This window comes from Enoplosus armatus, chromosome 5 (genome assembly GCF_043641665.1).
Source record: "Enoplosus armatus isolate fEnoArm2 chromosome 5, fEnoArm2.hap1, whole genome shotgun sequence".
NCBI classification, from domain to species: Eukaryota; Metazoa; Chordata; class Actinopteri; order Centrarchiformes; family Enoplosidae; genus Enoplosus; species Enoplosus armatus.
In genome coordinates, this window is record NC_092184.1 from 17,255,369 (window position 1) to 17,277,049 (window position 21,681).

Sequence of the window (21,681 nt, forward strand, 5' to 3'; positions counted from 1 at the left end):
TAGAGTGACGAGAGTGGAGGCTGTTACAGCAACATATTGATACCCATGGTTTTGGATGCTCTGCAATCTTGTAATTTTACAATTGCTATTATTACAATGCCATTTCTGTCTCTGTATGTATGACCTCTATTGCATGTCTGTTCATCCCTGAAGATCCTCTGTTGCTCCCTGTTAGAAGTTTTTGTGGGGTTTTTGAGGGTCTCATTGAGGATAAAGGGGGTCTTGTGTTGTACAGATTGTAATGACTTCAGAGGCAAATTAGATTTTTGTTTTTCATGTTTTTTTTTCATTTTTGGGCTATATAAATGAAAATGACTTGACATGACACACATACATAGGTGTAATGTTTCCATATACAGTATGTAGAGGCCATATCACTATGTCCTAAACATTTTACCTGGTACATTTACAGAAAGACTGGACAAGCACATCCTGAGCTAAAACCTAATTTGCAGTCCTGTTTGCAGCAGGTTTACACATAAATGTACTACATCAATGGGCAGATAACCCTCCACCTTCATAGTAAACAGCCAGTAACATTCTTGCACCAGTTCACACAAGTTGTATGCTAGCTTTATTAGTCTCTATTTGGTTAAAACATATATAATTCAAAATGCAACTGCTTTCATATTGATTTATAAATGTATCCATTCATTTGTATAGTTGTATTCCACTGTAGTTATGTACTTTTGCACTACAAGTCAACGATTGACGTAAACGGCGGCGCTTTTTACGACATTTAACAAAAACATTGACGACAGTGTCATGGCGGCGCACGGACTCAGTTTTGAGAGTTCGAGCAGCATCCAAGAAAGAAAGGATAGTAAACGACAGTCGCGGCAAGAGGCGATAGAAAAGGTATGAAGTGTACGCTTTGTCGCGAACAACCCTGTAAGTAATCGTTGGTCAGTTGTATTGGCGTCAGTTATGGCTTAAATCATCACCTGTTTCGTCCGAATGAAAGCTAATAAGCTAAATAGGCTAACAGCTAACGTATCGTTAACGGTCGGATCAGGTGAGCTTTGCGGCTCAACAGTATGTTTTTTGTGGAGTTGGCCTTATCCGTGATGCAACTTGGTATCTTTGTGTGTCTTTCCATCTCTCCACCTTCTCTCTGAAAGCTAGCAGTAACGTTACCTGTGTGTCATCACATTAACCTGACAATGCCTGCGTCTGGACAGGCGGGTACTGTTAAACATCAGGCAGGAAATTGCAGGACAAACACTGCTGGGACAGATAGGAGACCTGCGACTGTGTTTTACAGAGGTTTTATGTCATGGTCCCCAGCGTAAACGAGAACAGCCTCGTTTTTGTAATCACAAATGTACACAGGAATTTAAATGTGCTTTATCTTTTTTTTAGCCGTGCAGCTGTGTTTGCACTGTTGCCAGATGCACAGAGCAGATGATGCTTCCTGTAGATGAGCACTAAAGGTTGTAAAGACATTATCTGCCCGGCTCACCTGTGCTTGAACTGGCCAAAGCAAAGAGTGTAGCTGGGTCTTGGCACCTAATGACTTAAACACTCATCAGTGTCACTGCCATTTGCATCCAAAAGACATGAATGTGCAGCTTTAAAGCCGTTAGATGCTCAAATATTTGAAAATCACATCTATAATCATAATGAGAAAAATGTCTCGGTGTATTCTTTTTTCATCAATATGAACCTCTTTTCAAAATTAATAAGAATTTCTATTTCAGCCCACAGCATCGGTTCAGCTTTACGCTTAATTGGATTGCATTAGCTAGACATGAAAATGCAAATTCTTACGTTGATCTGTTTTAGTTATTATCCCTCTTATTTGCACCGTGTCATTCAGGCCAAGCAGCAATATGAGCGGGAAGAGAAGAGGAAGGAGCTGAAGAGGCAGAGAGGGGAGGACACTTGGATGCTCCCTGAGATCAACCAGAGGCTGCAGGAGATCGAGGATGTAAGATACATTTTTTCACTTGCATGTGTGTGTGTATATATATATATACATGCCTATATATATATGTGTGTTTCTATGTATATAAATCCACAACTTTATAGTATGAACATTGATGTTTATGACAGTATTGTGTATTTGCATCAAACATTTAGGTACACTTTTACTGCCGTTATGATTATATATTAAAGCAGTTATTCACAGGAGTAACAGGAAGACCTTGATGATAATGATGGTGATGATGGCAAAAACAATGATATCTTCTGATGCAGTCAATCATACTTTTGGGAAAACTGGAGCGAAATGGTTATTCCTGCGTACATGGTGTGATTGAGGACTCGATGAATATATTGAATCTTAATAACAAACAAACACAACTAAACTAGAAAAACATAATTCATGGAACTCCCAACAGGAGGGCTCAGTGAAGAGCAAGAAGAAGAAAGAGAAGAAATCTAAAAAGAAAAAAGAGAAAAAGAAGAAGGAGAAGAAGCCAGCAGAAGCAGGAGATGGCTCTAGTGACAGCTCAGAGGTAAGTTATTAAGTCACTTTCCACTACAGGACCTTTAAATGAGGTCTCAATAGTGCCAGTTGATCCTGCTACACTGGTTAATACCTAAGTAAAGGTACAATAATTTATTTAGAATTAAATCGTACTATAAGGAGACGGCAGTTTTTAAAATTCAGCTTTGGGCTTCTTCCTTCATTTATTCGTTTTCTATCCTTTTGTTATGATATGATCATCTCTCGTACTGTTTTCCTTCTTCATTATCTCTCAGGTTTCAGGGGAGGAGTGGGTTGAGGCTCAGCCTCAGACACAAGCTGCTAAAGCCTGGCAGCTTCCTGCTAATGAGTCCAAGCCTTCAGAGAGCCACCTTAGCCCAGCCCAGAATGTCCAGGTAACTCCCTTACCTGGTCCCACAGAATAATACTAATAACAATGTGAATAATCAAAAAGTGTCACTCAGAAATATACATTTAAAACAAATAATCTTTTTTATTTTTTATTTTAATTTAATCTTCATACAACAAATCAACTGTGGACAACAGATTTGCCAGCTTTGCCGTAGAGTTTTCAAAAGTCCTCTCTCTACCTCCAAATAATTCAAGATGATAGTTAAGTCCAATTTCCACAATGAGGATGAATAAAGATGCTGCTGAAGTGTCTAGAGGTATGAAGAAGTTTTGTACATACAGACACGCCTTGCTTCTTCTACTTTAGAACCAAACTTCCACCTCCATTACGAGGAGGAATGGGAAATTGCACATTTTTAAATGTTTTAAGGTGTTCCTTTTCCTTTTGCGTAAGTGTGCTGCATGTGTATGAGAGCGTAGTTGTTATGTGTTAAGTTGCTGGTAAGTGGTCATTGATGTTCTCTCAGTCCATACCTTTCCTTTTCTTTGTTAAACTGTGTGTCTCCATCCCGTAGAGAGACGAATGGATGACCTTTGACTTCCTGGCAATGAGTACCACGTCCACAGCAGAGAGGAGGGCTGAGAAAGAACGACTGAAGGAGGAGGAGAGGGCAAAGGCTCAGGCCATTGAACAGGTGTGCTTTTTTCCCCCTTTTTCTCTCCAATTTGTAATCCAATGTCCAATTCCCTTCTACTGTAGTTCTTGTTCCACCGTCGGCCCGGGGAGGGTGTAGACAGTTGTGTGGTTCTTCTCACTCATATGGTGTCCTGAGTCGGCAGATTATCGTGTATCAGTTATTTGAATCCTAATGCAAAATGTACCTGTATGTCTGTGTAAGAGGGAGATAAAGAGTGATCAGGTTTGTGTGTGCGTAGATTGCTCGCTATATGAAAAAAACTGTGGCAGTCAGTCTCCTCATTTTACCAACTGTGTGGTTACCAAGGTAACAGAGGTTGGCCCCTCTTGGACAGCAATATATTGTTGTGTGTGTGTGTCTGAAGGGTGTTTTTGTCAGGACTTCACACTTGTGCCACTATTGTGCTATTGACAGTATACAGAAATGATTCAAGTGTGTGTATGTGTGTGTTTGTGGTTCCCTCAGGCTGGTTTGCACAAATTGGAGCTAAACCCGTACTGGAAAGATGGAGGAACTGGTCTGCCCCCAGAGGAGAAGGCTGGTACTGCAGCAACAAAAGGTGATAAGAGACATCGGTAGATTCTGTAGAGGCACTTCCAAGAGTTAGATGGCAGGACACTTTCCAGCTATGTCAAATATACTATAAACATCTTTTGTTCTCAGCGCCTCAGAATTCATTTATATAATTCAAACACAGAATCCACTGTAGAAAAGGCAGATCTATCAGTTTCTCAGATGAAAGTTGCCCTTGTAGACCAGAGTGCAGGGCAGCTGCAATATTGTACATTTTGTTACCCAACTATTGCCTCACTATTCCCCTCTAGCGAAGGAAAAAATAAAATGAAAACAGTGTGCAATTCAGAGGGGTCCTGCTCTTCGCAGTAACACACAGCACATACACTCCCATGTTTACTTACAGCACTTTACACTCTTCCTGTTTTTCTCCTCATCCCTCATTACCACCATCTTAAACAAGGTGCTTAAGTAAATGATACACTTGACCAATGCATCGACTGCTATTATTATATCCACTCACTGGAATTGGAAATATTGGCCATAAAGAAAGAAGCTTAAGAATGTACATCTATAATAAATATGGAATCAATTTAGTTTGCTGTTGTGGAGCTTTTGATCTTATCACATGTTTTTGCTCAGTTAGCCCAGCTGTCATGGAATTGAAGATGTTTAAATTTCCATTTTTCTGAGCACTTTGTTATTGGCGTAGAAGTTGTGTTAGTGTTTGTATTTCTGAGGCCCCTGTGGTGGATTCCTGGTATTACAGACAATCCCCAGTGACCCTTCATCCCCACATTCATGTTTCTACCCAAAACTGTCTGCTTCTAAAAAGATTTGTGTGATTATGTCTGACAGTCACAGTCCTGCTCAAAATAAGATGTAGGCCTCTGGAAGTCAGGGATGCACAGCTTCACCGGTGGAGGAATCAGTTGGAGAGCTTGTCGCTGTGTTGAAAGTGCAGGAGAAAGGAGAACTGAATCACTGAAAAATCAGAGAGGACTTAAATACAATTATGTGTGCAGAAAAGTCAACATGGAGGTTTGACAGAAAAATGAGAGGACAGATAGAGCAAGGAAGAGCTTCTGAGTCAGGGATTTAGGGAGAGGAGAGAGAGACAGTCAGACACAGACAGAGAGTAAGCTGTGTTAAGCTGATAAGCAAATGCAGGTATGTGTGCATGTGTCTCTTATCTCTACACAGTAAGTACAGTTCCCTCTAGAGTTGGCATGGCCTCTCTGTTGTAAGCTTTATTTTAACAGCAAGGCAAAATAAGCTGACACAAACATCACACACACGTACATTTGCTTACTTTGCCTCTTCAAAGTGTGTGCCAAATGTTGTTTACCTTTTTTTGTGTTATAATTATGGTGTGCACACACCAGTCTTTCTAAACTAAACAGAAGAGGCCTCGCTGATAAAGATGTCAAGAGTATCTTATTTTTTTGTGTTTAAACTCCTCCTCATCATCTTTTTTCATTCTTTTTTCTTCAACTTTTTTTGTTGATTAAGCATCGCCATTTTCTCAAACACACTGAATCAAATACACATTGACCTTGACCAGAGGTTTTGTCACGTTTTATCCCTCCGGGAAGTTTTATGAACTGTTGTTTTTGAAAGAACATTTATTTCCCATAGATTTAAAGACTCATTTTCTCTAATCTTTTCTCACCCTCCTTTATCCTGACCTTCGTCTCTCCTCTCTTACTTGTCTCTTGTTTTTGTTCCCCTAGATCTGCCTCTCCTCTCTCTTATTCAACAGCACATGATTCAACTTTTGGGGAATTTTTACATCAAAACAGACAGACAGATTTCTTCCTTTACAATTAGATATAAATGACAATGTGGAAGATGTGATTGACTCACTGGAGGCTCAGAATAAATTAAATGTTCATAAATTAAATTCTTTGTAACTGTTTTTCTGCCTCCGTACCTGCAGGCCCTGTAGTGAATGATGGAGGTCTGAGCTGGCTGAGGAAGAACTACCAGAGGATGAAGGAGCAGGCAGAAAGGGAGCAGCGCAGCCTCAACGATGTGGTGGCTGAGAGATACGGAGTGAGAGCCGATGGCACACACTCACACGTTCACATTCACAATTTAGCAGCCACACACGGTTACACGAAAGAAGCCAGCGAACAGATGAGGACATTGTGTAATATTCAGTTTATTGTAAATGGAGATTTGGATGTAAACATATTCATAGTTACTTACATGTCACACTAAATGTACTCTGAAGTCAAGGTTCATACACACACGTACTTGCTCACTACTGTGGGAGGAATGTGTGTCTAGATACCCTGTTTTATTATTAATCTCTTTGCTGTCTAACATCACACACACACACACACACACACACACACACACACACACACACACACACACACACACAGAGTGCCCAGTGTCCTTTGTTAAGTCACTTTCAGCAGTGTCAGCGTTTGTGCCTCCATTTGACAGCATAGAAACTGTCACTGTCAGAACATTTTGTGTGTGTGTGTGTGTGTGTGTGTGTGTGTGTGTGTGTGTGTGTGTGTGTGTGTGTGTGTGTGTGTGTGTGTGTGTGTGTGTGTAAAGCAGAGACATCTTACACTGTCATTGTACCTTATCATAGACTGTATAATCTTAGTGTATGTACATGAGTTTTTTTTGGTATTTGTGTAGCACTATATTATCGTGATGGTGTGTGTGTTTTACATTGTAAGCATCTGTAGAGTAGACAACACTAGAGGGCAAGCAACAGAAGCCTTTCGGTATGTCATAGTAACCTCCACTCTACATCTGTTCCTGGTTTTTAGCCTTGGTTTTTACATACGTTGCACACATTGTTAGGAAATTTTCCACTCGACCTCCAATTGAGTGCCACAGGTGTGGAGACCTGAACTGCAAAACCTTAGTAAGTGTTCAAGTATTTCAATATGTCTTGTATTTTCTCCTTTCATAGTCAATGGACGAATTTCAGCAAAGACTTGCAGATGCTGAGAAAGCTGTGTATGGAGAAAGGAGAGGAGGAGGAGGAGAAGGAGACAGAATGGCCAGAGGCGGGTGGAGGAAAGGAGAGAATGAGGCCAGAGAGAGATGGAGGAGAAAAGAGGGAGACGGGGCAGAGAGCGATCGGTGGAGAAGAAATGAAAGGGAAAGAGATTCGTCACCCACAGACAGAGAGAGATACCATGCTGGAAGAGGAGAGGAGAGGGAGAGGGGAGGGTATCGAGGCAGAGAGGAGGAGAGAGGTCGAGACGGAGACAGGTTTAGAGAGAAGGATAGAGATAGAGAGAGGGACAGAGAAAGAGACGGTAACAACGATAGAGACAGAGAGAGAGATAGAGGAAGAGACAGGGACAGGGAGAGGGGGAGGGATGGAGGAAGAGACAGAGATAGGGACAGAGACAGGGACAGAGACAGAGAAAGGGATAGGGATAGTGAAAGAAATAGAGAAAGAGATTGGCCCAGTGTTGCATCATCATCATCATCATCATCATCTGGGCATAGTTGGAGTCACCGCTCTCCCTCTCTTGGGTCACTAAAAGGCCGCTTCCTCAAACCCTCAGAAGATGATGACCGTGGTGAAGGTGAGTCGATGTCGAGGCCTTTTTCCAGTAGATGTCTGAGTCAAGTAAACAGCATTTTGATCTTATTTAATGTAGATTAAACCTTGTGCTCTTTTTCATATAAATTGTGAAAAAGAGCAACAACTAGGCCCCATATCTGCTCAACTTCTATCACAAATCAGGAAACATGCTTTGCAATTTCTTTCCGGTGCAGCTCCAGAGCGTCCTCCTCCTCCAGCACGGCCTTCCGCAGGATTCCTGAAACCCAGCTCTGATGATGAAGACTCTGGTCCACGTGGACCAACCAGTGTTCCAGCCTGGAAGAAGAACAGCAATCCTGCCCCTGAATCTTACAGCTTGGAGAAACCACAGCAGGAGAAAGAGAGGGATCCTGGGAAAACTGGAACTGCTCCTCAAGATGGCCTGTGTGGTGATAAAGCTGCCGTGACGACATCAAGGTTTCACAATTTTTATTTTGTTGCCTTAATAACACTGTTTGCTAATTAACGTCAAACACCACTTTATTGGTTGAATATACCAGTTGTATGTGTTTGGGTAGACATTATGAATGAATCAGTCCCATTGTTGTCCACATGCATGAAACAGGAAGCATGACAGTAGTAGCTTTGCTAATGCATACACATAAACACACTCTTATTTTTCTGTTTTGTCTCTATTTCATTAAGACAGAAGGGTACAATACATAACTTCACAATACATAGCGGAGTACATAGCCTAAAGGCACAAATAAGGCGTATTTAACTGTGTGCATTTTGCAGCTTGTGTAGATGTTGGGTTACAAGTTTGATTTGTAATGCGGCCGCACACACACAACTAAAACTACATGTGCTAATGGAGCTTTAGACATCAGTCTTTATTAGATCATGTTAATGTAGTCACATAACTATCTTATCAGAGACTTTCTCACAGTAATCCCTTTCATAAAACCTGGCTGGGTCTTCACATATGTACTTGATTAGTTTCAAGGGACCTGCAAGAACTGTTGAAGCCCTTATCTGCTTTTAAACATTAGTCTTGATATTCCCAGAAAACAACTCCCTCGGCCCCTGAATTCTGAGCCTGTAACTCATAGTTTATCTGTACTATTTCTGTCTTAATAGCTGTCTTTCTGTCTAATGCACTACGTTTAGTAACAGACATTTAGACACACACAAGCTCTTTACCTCATAGTGCTGTTTAGTGTGTGTTATTGATATCAACCATCAATCAATTGATTGATGTTTTTCAGTCATTACAATGCATCAGTAATCAGCTCCCTCACGCAGTATTTCAAATACTGTCACAGCCCAGGCTCAGTGAGCTAGACAAAGAGGGAGACCACACAAGATTTAAAGTAATTTAAACAATGTTTTAATTGAAAGGAAGACAAAGGCAAAGGTAATAAATTAATCTGTAGGCTGCAAGTCAGTGGTGAACCAAACCAAAAGACCAAATGATGGCAGGAGAGTTAGAGAGAGAGAGACAGACAGAATACACAGCCAGCTTAAATAACCTAGGCCCAGCATGCCCAGGTAAAAGACAAATTGGATGGCTCCGCCCATCTCTACCTGCAAAAAGAGAACACAAAACAGCAGGAGGAGCACTGACAGAGTCAGAGGTTGTCACACTGTGACATTGACCTTCTTCCTGTCTCCTATGCTATATGTGCAACATACATGAATAGCCTGTCTCATTTAAAGGGACAAACCAATGCATCATAAGCGTATATGTTTTCTTACTTTCATGGCAGTCCAACATATAGCTCTGTGTTGTAGCTCAGATGTATTAAAGTGAGTATCACTGCTTTGTAAAGCCGTCTTAGTTGTTCTGTGTTTTGCCTCATTAGGCTAAGTTGTTTGGGTAAAGCAGCACCCAGAACCCCTGCAGCATGAAATGAGTCTGCAGTGTGACAGCTGAATGAAATGAGGCTATGAGAAGCGTAATAGCCTCGAACGATGCCTCCCAGGCTGCAGTTCAGATCCTCCCAGGCAAGGCTGTAATGATCTCTGGGGGGGCACAGAGACTCAAATGAATCATAACAGATAAACAGTGCGAGAGCTCGGAAGAAAACAACTAAATGGTTAAATTAGAAACTTCACAAATATGTTTCCCATTAGAAGGTTTTAGGACTATTATTAGGGTGGAATAATTAAGTCATTAAATCCTGTTGTTCTGAGGGTGAGTTATGGGAAATCTCAAGGAAAAGAGACAGAAGTGCTGAACAAGAGGACACTATGACACGGTGTTTGTGTATCACTAGTATTATAATATGACTGTGAATTTCATTTCAATGGTTTTCTTGTTCAGGTTGTGAGTTTGTTATATCATAAATTGGTTACATGTTGTGGTTGAGTCGAGGAAATTTAAAATTTCCCTTTCTGCCTCTTGGTTTTTGGCTTCTTTTCAAACTCTCCTCCTCATGTTTACCTAGGAGTGATAGTGAAAGTGAGGAGGAAGAGGAGGTTCCACTGCTGTCAGAGGAGGAGATGAACAAACTGGGAGCCAAACTGGTGAAGGCAGAGATCATGGGCAACACGGTGAGTAGGCTATCATTATGCTACTGTGAGTCACTGACTTGGACATGGGGATTACCATATTGAGACGACCCTCCATTTCCAACATTAAGGCTACAAATAACCCATAATGCAACACTCTTGATTAAATGTAATGTAATGGACTGGTACATTCTAGGTCTCTAATATAAAATGACCACAACTTTTTTAAACATAATATCCTGAAAACAATATCGCCTGATATTTGGGCCAACACGTTATTTCTCATATTTTATTTACTGACAGTGCATAAATATAACTAAATATATTAATATACTGTATTGTACTCTTACCAAACAAATATTTGTCAATGTGAAGAACTGCTTCATCTTTATGGGGAAGTTGCAGCTGATTTGCTTTAATTTAACAGCACGTCAGGGGAACCATTAATTTATAGTGTTCATTGATCTGTTCCGTTAACTCCCCCTCTGTCTGTCTCCACGTGTCGATGCTAAGTGTGCTATTGGGATCTCTTATAGACAGTGTTAAATTGGTGTCTGTTACACGCACACACACACACACTCACACCTATAATGCTAAGTGTTCTCAACCTGACATCCAGCATCTCCCTACACGACAAAGCAATCCAACCGATATTCCCAAACCTCTGTGTGTGTGTGTGTGTGTGTGTGTGTGTGTGTGTGTGTGTGTGTGTGTGTGTGTGTGTGTGTGTGTGTGTGTGTGTGTGTGTGTGTGTGTGTGTGTGTGTGTGTGTGTGTTCTAAGTGCCTTTAACAGCCATACACTTGCCTTTTATGCCTTGTATATAAAGGTATCGATATCTGGCACGGCAGTATGGCTTAAGAGGTTCTGTGTGTTGCTTGTGTGTCTTATTTGTATTTGTATTTTTTAACTACTTTAACCCTAACCCTTTAACGTTTATATTAACATATAAACTTACACGTATCTATTTCTAACAGCTAAATCACAATTCTGTATATGTACATGCTTTTATTTCGTCTGTTTCCCAATAAAGCCCCTTTTGAATTGAATTGAAAAGTGTGTATGTGTGCTCGAGACAGATGCATTTTCCTCTTTAGTGTTGTGTTTAGTGTTACATGGTGTGTTACCAAAAAACCTTAACCTTATCTTGTGCAGGCTTTTAAAAAGCATTTTGTGTTTCAAATATATATGTGTGTGTGTGTGTGTGTGTGTGTTTCAGGCCATGGTTGAGAAGCTGAAATCACAGCTGGACGCAGCACATAAAGCCAAAGAGAGCCACGCTGCCCGAAAGAAGCTACAAGAAACAGCTAAGTTAAAGCAGGTCTGTAAATATCATGTCTCACTAATAACTAGTGTCCAAGAGGGTAGACAAAATATTAGAAACACCTCCCAGTATAAAGAAGTGCAGCTTCCAAAATGACCCTAAAGTCCCAACAAATACATTATAACCTTCATATAGGTAGAATTGTTTTGCAGGTCAGTTAGACTGTATTTTGCAAGGTTTTTTTTTTTTTTGGCAAGTGGGTGGACAAGACAGAGAGCAACCCACAGTTTCCCCCTAAAAAAGGAAACCATGATTAGACAGATGGAAGAAAAGAGAGGACTGTTTTTTCCCTTGGAAATAATTTTTCTCTTCCTCCTCTTACTTTCTGTTTCCTGAGAGCACTTTAACCCTGTGCTGATATCTACACAGTGCTATTACCCCCAGATATACTATATATCAGCACACACACACTCTGATACACACTTCACTAAAACACACTGCAGATTTTCACATGTATAATCTCAAAAATTCCCAGGTACAGACATACCGTCCTAAATTGGACACATGTACACTGACTCTCAAATCATGCACAGACATAAACACATGCAAATACGGGAATAGATGGATACAGAGGCTCATACAGAGCCCTTAATCTGACGCATACACACACACACTGTCAGATTTATCTGCTAGCTGCTTCTTTTTCCTCTCCCATAGTCTAAATGCTAATCCAAACACTTGAGGCTATATCTTTTATAAACACACACATTTACACACACACACACACACACACAGCAGGTTACGGCAGCATCCATCTCTCTCGCTGTGCAGGCTAGAAAAGTGCCTCACACACACCCGTCTTCAGATGAAACTAAACTCTCTGCTGTGACTGCTTTGAAAAGGAATTTGTTTGTTTGAAGTCTCTTTTCCTGCTCGGCTTTCACGTTTGTTGTCTGTGTGGAAACGGCTCCTGTTTGGTATTTCAGGAGACCCTAATGAGAAACAAATGTCTCTTAGCGTGCTGACGACACTCTCCTACCGGGGCGGGGGGCGCGGGTCACTCAGAGTGTGCCCCCGTGTTTGTGTGCGTGAGAGAATGAGAAACAGACAGATTGAGAGGGAGACAGAGAGATTATATGTGCCATCCTGTCTGCGTTTGTAGTACAGGCAATTAGCAGAGAGCAATGACTGTGCCCTGACACTTCAGCACTGCTTTATCTCCCCTCTTTGGCATTGCTAAAGTCGTTTCTGGCTTCACACACGCACATGAATATGCACAAATAAATGGAGGCCAATTTCCGACATGAGCAGACTCCAGACAACTTTATAAACACATGGAAAGCAGGCTATGATTATTTATATAACCTGTATATTATCATTTGGAAGTTAGGCCAGATCCATCCTCACTAAGGCTGTCCTGTCCAAATTGAAAGACTAAGGTGAAATCCACAGTAAGGTTTCGGAGAAAATGTCATAATTCTTAGGTTTTAGTGCACTTATCAGCTGAGAGGTACTTCAGCCCTCTTAGAGATGGAGTGCTGTTGATTTGCACTCATTCGAGATCCTTCCAATCTGTCTTGTTATGGAAGACTTTTGGCTTCTCTTCACTATTCAGTGTTTTGACTCTTCTTCTTCGTCTGGCTCATATTTAGCGTTTTCACTGCGTCTGAAGCCTTGAGAGGCCTAACTGTTGACTGGAGCAGAGGAAATATTCTCTTCTATCATCTTTTTTTCTGACAGTCCAGTTTTGCTTTCTTATGACTGTCTCCTATCCTCTCTGCTACTCCCACCTTGTTCTTGTCTCTTGGCTGTCTGTCTTCCTGTCAGGTGGAACTTCAGTCTTTTCTTTCAGATACTGCAGCAGCAGTTTTATCACATAACAATCTACTACTAGTTTTTGAACAGAAGGCAGGTCTTCTGTTTATTCCCCCACAAACTAGTAACATTTAGTCAAAGGTTCTCTAAGAAAAACATTTACACATTTGTGTTCACAGAGCAACAGCTGTATATATATATATATATATAGTAAGTAAGTAAGTAACTGGAATGAATGTTTACCTTAATATATTTCATTAAACTCCTATCAAAACTACTGACATTTCTTTGGCATGAACGAGGTTAATTTATATAAGGTATTTTTATTCTGATTGAGTTCAATTGGTAGTGTGTTGCAATACTAATTAATACACACTTCTTTGTGTGTTTTAGATATTGCATGTCAATTGCGATCTAAATTTTCGTTGAAATGAAAGTGAAAATGACCTGGCTATGTTTTTGTTATTTTTAGGTTGCAGGTCACTCCAGTGAAGACCAGGAAGTCCTGCTGTTCAGAACAGACCAATCAGGTCGGGCCTGGCCAGTCAATGCTCCCTCTGGACCTCAGGAGCCCCATGGAGGACGACGCAAGAAGAAACCGGTAAGAAAGCGAGAGAGGGATGACGGGTGGTAAGAAAGTAGAAAAACAAATGATGAGACAGCAGGGAGGGAAGTTTTCTACAAAGGAATTTAAAAACAGGAAAATGTGCTGCTGCACACATGGTAAAAATAAATCTTGAACTGCATCAGAAAGTCAACACTTGACGAAGACAGAGAGGATCCTGCAAACTGTCCCAACTAAAAGACAGAGATATTGCAAAAAGGGAGTGCAAATGAGAGGACTGTGTCCTGCTATTTGTTTCCTGTCGTTTGGTATTCATCAGAGTGTGTAATGAGAGCACGGACGCCACCTGACTCTGAGTTGAAACGCGTGTAATGTAAACAAAGCTCTCCAGTCCATTCTCTGTTTATGGGTATTATAAATTTATAAAGCGGCCCAGTCTCCTTCACTGTCTGTCTCGCCTCATGATCAGTCTCTCTCTGTCTCAGGACTGTCCATTTCTGTCTGTCAGAGATCATCTTTCCTGGTTGTCAGTCTGTTTTTCCCCTCATACTCTCACCTTATTCTACCTCTCTCTTCTCTCTACTTGATTTTGGATGTGATTTCAGTTGATTTTAAGATTGTCATTTTTTTACATTCAGCACCAAATTTCCAATGAATTTTCCTGTTCAGCACCTTGTCTCTTTTTTTTCCACATCCCTCTCTCTCCAGATTGACACTCATGTTGACGGGCAGCGTGTGCGCTACTTCCAGGATGATGACAATATGGGTCTGAAGGAGATGGTGAGGAGGGAGAAGATGAGCTCTGCACAGGATCAGAATGCCCTCTACTCTCGCATGGCTGCCAAGGTAAGAAAAGGTTTTAGCACGACCTTGCAACTGCTGGGCAGTGCTGAACATAACTTGGCAACGAGGGCGACAACTAAGGATAAGGATAATTTCTACCAGAATGAACAGTATGACCTTGTAAACAAACAAAAGTAATCTTTACATTCCGTGTTTCTCACCAAAATGCGTTGTGTGTATCCTTGAGGTCTAACAAACATGTTGAATGCATTTCCTTCCTCATATAACACAAAAGCTGATTTTTGAAACCTGCATTGTTTGCATCCATGGTTAATAGCAAGCAGTCTTCTTCTTCTCTGCCTTTGTTGGCGCATTGCTGCGTTTTAGGGCTGAGATCAGTTAATCCCCAGCCTGGCAACTCAAGGGCAAGGTTTTCCACAATCTGGCAACCCAAGAGCTGGTGTTATCACGCGATAGCAACTTTAAACTGCAATTATGGAGTCATAGACAGTGTGCTAATAACACTCAACTGTAATCAAACATAATCAAAGCTGCCAGATTGCATTAATTTACAAAATGGAAGCTGTTTTATTATTTAAAATGTTGTATCTTTGAAGCCTCAAAGCACACCTGGGGTTGCTTTATATCACACTGGAGAACCATTTCTCTTTTCCATATTTTTATAGAGCCCAGGCTGCTCTTCTCCCATTTCTTCTTTGCCATTGGTCCACTCTTGTCTCTGTTGTGCTTTCTCTCACTAGTCAGATTGGACGCCACCTCAGAGTTAGTCAGAGAATTGCGTGTACTCGACATAATGGCAGCTTCTTCAACTGATGAAGCGAAAAGAAAAGAGATGTTTCACAAAGCAGTTTAGTTGGGTTGAAAATAATGATTCAATGCAGGACAGAACTGTTTGTACCTGAAGTTGGCAAACTCAAGTAAGGCGGATCAAGTTGGCTTGCACTCTGGCTTTTCTCAGTTGTTGCAGTCCCTCATACCTAATATGGTGTGTCCAGACCACAGTTTGTATTTTAAAAAATCCCTTATTTTGTAGTCGTTTTATGAACTGTTAACATACACATACAGTGTTACTTAAATGAAGTGGGGAATGCAATAGAGTCAGATTAAGTAAGGAACTCTTATCCACTGCAGTGGGTATCCATTTATTTAGAGTCATTTGTGGAGTGATTGTAATCTCTCTGCAACATATTGTATGTTTTGGATTCAACCAGCTGTTTCAGAGCCACTGCTACAGGCAACACACTGCAGCGTAGAGATAAACATTTGAACATTTTCCTTAATTTATTCCAAAATTAAAAATAAGTTCTAACACTCTGTAAACGTGTGTGCATGATTATTATTTTGGAATTACTAGTTCTTTCTTTTAATAATTAGATCAATTAGGCAATATGACAGTATGTTGGCTTTATCTCCTTTACATTTTTTTGTTGTTTTTGTTGGCAGATCTGTTATTTTTATTAATAATAATAATAATAATAATGAAGTTTAGTGCTTTAGATATGGCAAACATTTTATTGTAATGGCATAACTTGGGGGTTTACATAAGGTCGAATGCCTTGTTTTGCCAGATGTTCACGTGTTGCGTTGTAGCTCGACAACATAAACACCTGCCTTCTCTTCGTAGTGACCAGGGTTCAGGTCTTGTCAGCGGCATAACAGGCTTACTTGCTATCGAATTCAGCTTTTGCCCGCTGGCGTTGAAATTCTGATAATTGCTACCTATAGTTAAGGATGAGTTCTGATTGCATTAGATGAAGGCAGATAGAAATATGGCAGGGTAAACCTACAATTCTGCTGAGGTGCTATGTGAAGGATCACCGAGATTAACTCTGTCATTCTTCCCTCAGGAAGAGGGAAAGGATAGATGTTTAGGATCTGTTCTGTCAGATTGGTGCACTTTTGGTAACATCTACTAGTCTCCCTCTGCGACTCTCTCTCCTCCACTGTGTGCTTGAAATAGACGTACAGCAGCAGATGGGTACTGGCAGGTTGTGCTGCTTGTGTCAGTCTATCAGCAGTTTTACAGACTGCACTTTTCTATGAGACCAGACACATTTTCCTTCTTTGTGTGTGCGTGTGTGTGTGAGAAAAAACATTAATAAACAAGGGGATAGTGGAGTTGCTATGGCAATACAAAAAAAAGACAAATGCTTCAGCTCCGTCCATGTATTTCCTTTCTCCGACTTTCTCTGCCCTCACTCGCTCACTTTCCCTCACTCACACACACACACACACACACACACACACTTGACCTCACTCTTATATTCATTACACATGCATGCGTATAAAAATACACACACACACGTTCTGCACCTACAAAGACACTAAAAATACATCTACAGTTACCATGGCAGGGCTTCTATAAATACCAGTTTTATCCATTGGCCAGAGAGAGAGTCTGTTAGGTTAGCAGACTAGCATTGTCTAGAGATTTAATGTAGTGTATTTTTTAATAAAACATGAGTAGTGTGCCTGACATATGTTAATAGTTTCCACTATACTGCTACATGCTGAATCCACAATCTATAATTTAAATTGCATCAAGAATGTGTCCATTTATCATAAGACCTATGTAAATAACTATCAACAGGCTGACAGCGACAGTGTTGATTTATTACGACCATATTATTCCTAATTAACCTACATGGAAGTGTGTGAGAGTGTGTGAAAATATAAAACTGTCTGCTCTCGGACAAATGCAGCATGTGCTGCACACTTAGGTGCAGTCATTTGCACACAATCACTCCTTCACACACACACACACACACACACACACACACACACACACACACACACACACACACATTCCCTCCCACACTGTCACTAAACTAATCCAATTTTCACTCTCACTCACACACTCACTCCTACACAGCGAGTCATGCACACACACTTCAGCCATGTTTGCCTCTCGCTCTCTCACATGCACACAGATTCCAACCTGTTGCCCAGTCGCCATGGTGACAAGAGTCATACGTAGAAACGCCAGAGTCGATACTCAGCGTCCTGCCTCACACGGTTAACACAGAGACCGGCTTACATACAGGCCAGTTCAGGCACATCTCACACATCTCACAGACACACAGAATATGGCGTGGAAACGGCACAGACATGTTGCGTCAGCACCTACATAAACCAATTACTGAAGCCACCAGGGCAGTTTTTAGTTTTTAAAGGATTACCTTGGCTTTCCTTCCTGTTTTAAGAATTGCCAGTATAGAATCTTTTTTTGTTTTAAGCCTGAAATGAAAAGAGAAAGCTACATTTGGTCTCCTTATCAATAAAACATATCCATTGGATGGAGAAAATACACCAGATTTGGCCAAGAATGATCACACTCCTGTGAAACACTGCTCACCATTTCTGTCTTCTTCCCTTCATATCCGTCTCTTCCCCCACTTCTCCTCTCCATCTCCTCTGTCATCTCCATCACCGCCACTTCTACTCCACTCGACTCTTCAGATGATGGGGAAGACAGACGGTGACAACTACACGCTGGATGACATGTTTGTGTCGAGTGCAGCGCAGCGGGAGGGCGAGGGGAGGGAGGAGGAGAGGATGAGGAGCAAAGCCATCGGGGACAGTAGGAGGCTGGCTGCCTCCATGGACAAATGCCACCACTGCTTCAGCAGCCAAGAGCTCCAGAAACACCTGATAGTGGCAATAGGCAGCAAGGTAAGGTATCGTAAATGCAGGCTGTTTAGAGACGGGGCGAGGGAATTTGTGCTGAAATCATTAGTCGCTTAAATGATTGATCAACAATTTTGATCATCAGTTTATTGTTTAAGTTATTTATCATCACTGGTCCATGCCTCTCAATATGATGATTTGCAGATTTTCTCCTGAAATAGGTCTGCAACAATGATTCTTTTCTGTGGATTATTTCCAATAAATCGTTTGGTCTATAAAATGTCAGACAATGTTCCCAAAAGTGTCCAAAACCCAAATATATACAGTTTACTGTAATTTTTTTTAATAGCTTAATCGACTCATTATTGCAGCTCTAAATTGAAAAACTCAAGGTTTGGACTGTTGGTCTGATAAAATATATAAGAAATCTGTAGATGAATCGATGCATTTCTACATATTGTCAGTAATGTGTTTGCGATCTTGTGTCCAGGTGTACCTGAGCTTGCCTGCAGGGGTGTCGATGACCGAGGGCCACTGTCTCATCTGTCCTCTCCATCATCACTGCTCTGCCACCGGATTGGATGAGGATGTCTGGTCAGAAATGCAGGTTAGCCAATCTGTGCTTCAAGTCTCGTCAATCCAGGTGAAGTGACAACTTCACTGACGGACTGTTGTTTTACAGCAGTGGTAGATTTAATCTGCTTTGCTGTCCTCAGCTATTCCGGCGTACTTTGGTGCGGATGTTTGAGTCCCAGGAGCTGGACTGTGTGTTCATGGAAACACACATGAACCCACGCAGAAGACAACACATGGTCCTGGAGTGTATCCCACTACCCCGAGAACTGGGCGATATGGCGCCCATATACTTTAAGGTCTGTGTGTGTGTTGACCCTCATCATTCTGAACTCCGTCAGGTGTCACACTGGAAAGAAGTGTTGAGTTTAATGCATAAAAAAATGTGTGAATGTCCTCACATGTGTGGTAAAACAACAGTTTCTGTGTGCCTTCAGAAAGCTATCATGGAGTGTGATGAGGAATGGGCCATGAACAAGAAGATTGTCGACCTCTCTTCGAAAGACATCCGCCAAGCTGTATGCTCTCTTTTTCTTTGTGTGTCTGTCATTCTGTCTCTCTTTCTATAATTCTTAGGTTATCTTTACTTTTTCTCTTATTTCTTAACTTTTGTCTTGCCTTGTTTCCTTTGTAACCTCCTTTCTTTCATCTTTTCTCTCTCTTCTTTTTGTTCTTCTACCCTCTCATCCTTGTAGATTGTTATTAATTGTTTGTTTAATGTCTCTTAGGTTCCTCGGGCTCTGCCCTACTTTGCTGTAGACTTTGGACTCCAGGGAGGGTTTGCTCATGTCATTGAAAATGAACAGAAGTTCCCCCATTACTTCGGCAAGGTCAGTGTGTGCATTAAGGCCGTTATATTTGGTACATCATTATGTGTTCCTCTTTTTGGTTTAGCTATTAGAAGTCAACGTCATTTGGTTCACATGAACGTTGTAAAGATTTTGAGGCTATTCTTTATTTGAGAGTCATGTTTTTTCTGCCATAACAAATGAATTGCATTTAATTTTACAGCAATATTTCAATATGCTCAATCCCTCCTTCCCTCACAGGAAGTGGTTGGAGGCATGATGGACTTGGAGCCGCGACGTTGGAGAAAGTTTATCAGAGAGAACTTTGACGATCAGAGGAAAAAAGTCCTGCAGTTTGCACAGTGGTGGAAACCGTACGACTGTACCAAGACTGAGGGCTAGCTAGTGATGACACACACACACATACAAAACACACTGTGGTTCCCAGTGAAGGAATCACATGTAGTGAATATGGTGCAGACGCTGGACCACCTACCAGTTCAGAATTTGATGTAAAATTCCTGTTAGAGGTTATAATGTGAGGACATTTTTACTTGCATATAAAATAAATAAAATGACTTTGATTCATGCATTTGTTGTTAATTTTATGTTACATATCACCACATCTTTACATTGAAAAGCTCTCAAGACCTGAATCTCACTCCTGCATTGTGCATTAATAATAATAATAATACAAACTTAAACACGGTGATTTGTGTATAAAGGTTTTGAAGGTGTTCAGCATCAACTTAGACTCTTGGGGAAGTTTCTGCATTTGAGTAAAAGATATTTTCTTTTTGTTCTTTTAAACAAACCAAGAATGTACTACTGCATTTCAAACTAATATGTTGTGACCTGTTTGATAAATTCTCTGACTTTATGCCACATATACAGCTAGGTTGGTGGAACATTTATGAAGCCGTTTCTTGCAGCCAAGACATGAATCGGAGCAGTGTCTGTGTCATAGCCCCTATTTTTCAAGCTTCTCTTGCCAGTACTGCCCTCCCCTGCTCTCCAGCCCTGGGGTTTAATTTCTTACTCTGCGGCCTCATGATCCTTTGCAGCTGTCACTTAATTCTAGGAGGTTTTTAGTGTTATCACAGCCAAACGTGCGAGTGTATATGCGAGCATACGAGAGCAATCAGCCACCTTGCCCTTGCATGCGACCTCATCATTTTTTTCCTAAGCTATGCTATTGGCTCTTTGATTAGCTCATCACTTCAGAGACCCACCTTATTTCCAGGTGTCATCTCAGACACCATGTGGTGCATGGGTGCAGCTGGTTAGTTCTGAATGTGTGTGAATCGCTAAAGATGAAGATTGGGATTGTCTTCTATATTGCACTATTTGTGTATGTGGTCGCAGGGGAAATAAGCTTCAGAGTCAGGATTTTCTCACTCTTACATGCTCTCCAGTGTCACAGTAAATAGAGACAGGGCTCTACTTAATGAATCAATCCCTCCTATCAGAAACCTAAGGGAGACCCTGTCTGGTAGAGTCAGAGGAATGGATCCCACAGGTAGATTCTGTAGTCAGTAAATTGTTAATATATGTAGGATTATCTTTATAATCATCATTTTTGGTATATTTTAAACCCCCTATGAGCATCTCTCTCTCTCGGTCCAATTTCATTACTTTCTGTCACTTGTGATTTGAATATTTTTGGGAAAGTATTTCTAACTTTCAGAGCAGGAAAAGGACAATCACCCTGCTCTATTTATCAATCCACAGGAGTTAAATATTGGCTCTCGTAATCTCATGAACACTTTTAACACTGGTACCCTTTAATTTATAATTACATACTTGCACTTCTATCAAGTCACACTGAAAATTAGTGTTTTCTAAAAGTAAACTTTTTAGAGAGGGAACAGGTACATGATGAGAGCAGGGAGATTGTCCTTTACTTGCAGGATCCAGGCTCTGGTTCCTGTCAGCAAGGACGCAGGGGCATGGAGAAAATTAATTTCCCTGAGGAGGAAGCGTTGTGTATTGTTATTATTTATCATTACTATATCATCATCACCTTGGTGATAAAGGTCAGCGAGCCATGGCAACCATAGTGTCTCTGCAGGTAGGCGGTCACTCGACTGTGGATTGTTTATCGTTTATATGTGCATCAGAGGGCCAGTTCCACTATGAGTCAGCAGTAATTCAATTTGTCGGCCACCTCTTTGCCCACTGCTTGAATATGATGTAACTGCCAAAAACAAAAA

At 41.0% G+C, this 21,681-nt stretch overlaps 1 protein-coding gene across 1 annotated transcript; it reads left to right on the plus strand.

Annotated features, from left to right (window-relative positions):
- Window positions 1–761: 761 nt before the first annotated feature.
- On the plus strand, window positions 762–20,058 carry cwf19l2 (CWF19 like cell cycle control factor 2). The gene is made up of 19 exons (XM_070905802.1): window positions 762–858; window positions 1,820–1,930; window positions 2,343–2,459; window positions 2,707–2,826; window positions 3,358–3,477; window positions 3,946–4,039; window positions 5,933–6,048; window positions 6,932–7,559; window positions 7,753–7,996; window positions 9,970–10,075; window positions 11,252–11,353; window positions 13,584–13,712; window positions 14,385–14,522; window positions 17,940–18,152; window positions 18,598–18,714; window positions 18,824–18,979; window positions 19,118–19,198; window positions 19,409–19,510; window positions 19,730–20,058. Exons 1-19 carry the CDS (start codon window positions 766–768, stop codon window positions 19,868–19,870), a joined length of 2,928 nt encoding a protein of 975 aa, XP_070761903.1. The 5' UTR covers window positions 762–765; the 3' UTR covers window positions 19,871–20,058.
- The last annotated feature ends 1,623 nt before the right edge of the window (window positions 20,059–21,681 follow it).

Coding starts and splice junctions, on each gene's coding strand:
- cwf19l2 (XM_070905802.1), top strand. CDS start 766: ATGGCGGCGCACGGACTCAGTTTTGAGAGTTCGAGCAGCATCCAAGAA. Junction 7,560..7,752: donor AGATGATGACCGTGGTGAAG/GTGAGTCGATGT, acceptor TTTCCGGTGCAG/CTCCAGAGCGTCCTCCTCCT. Junction 18,153..18,597: donor TAGTGGCAATAGGCAGCAAG/GTAAGGTATCGT, acceptor TCTTGTGTCCAG/GTGTACCTGAGCTTGCCTGC.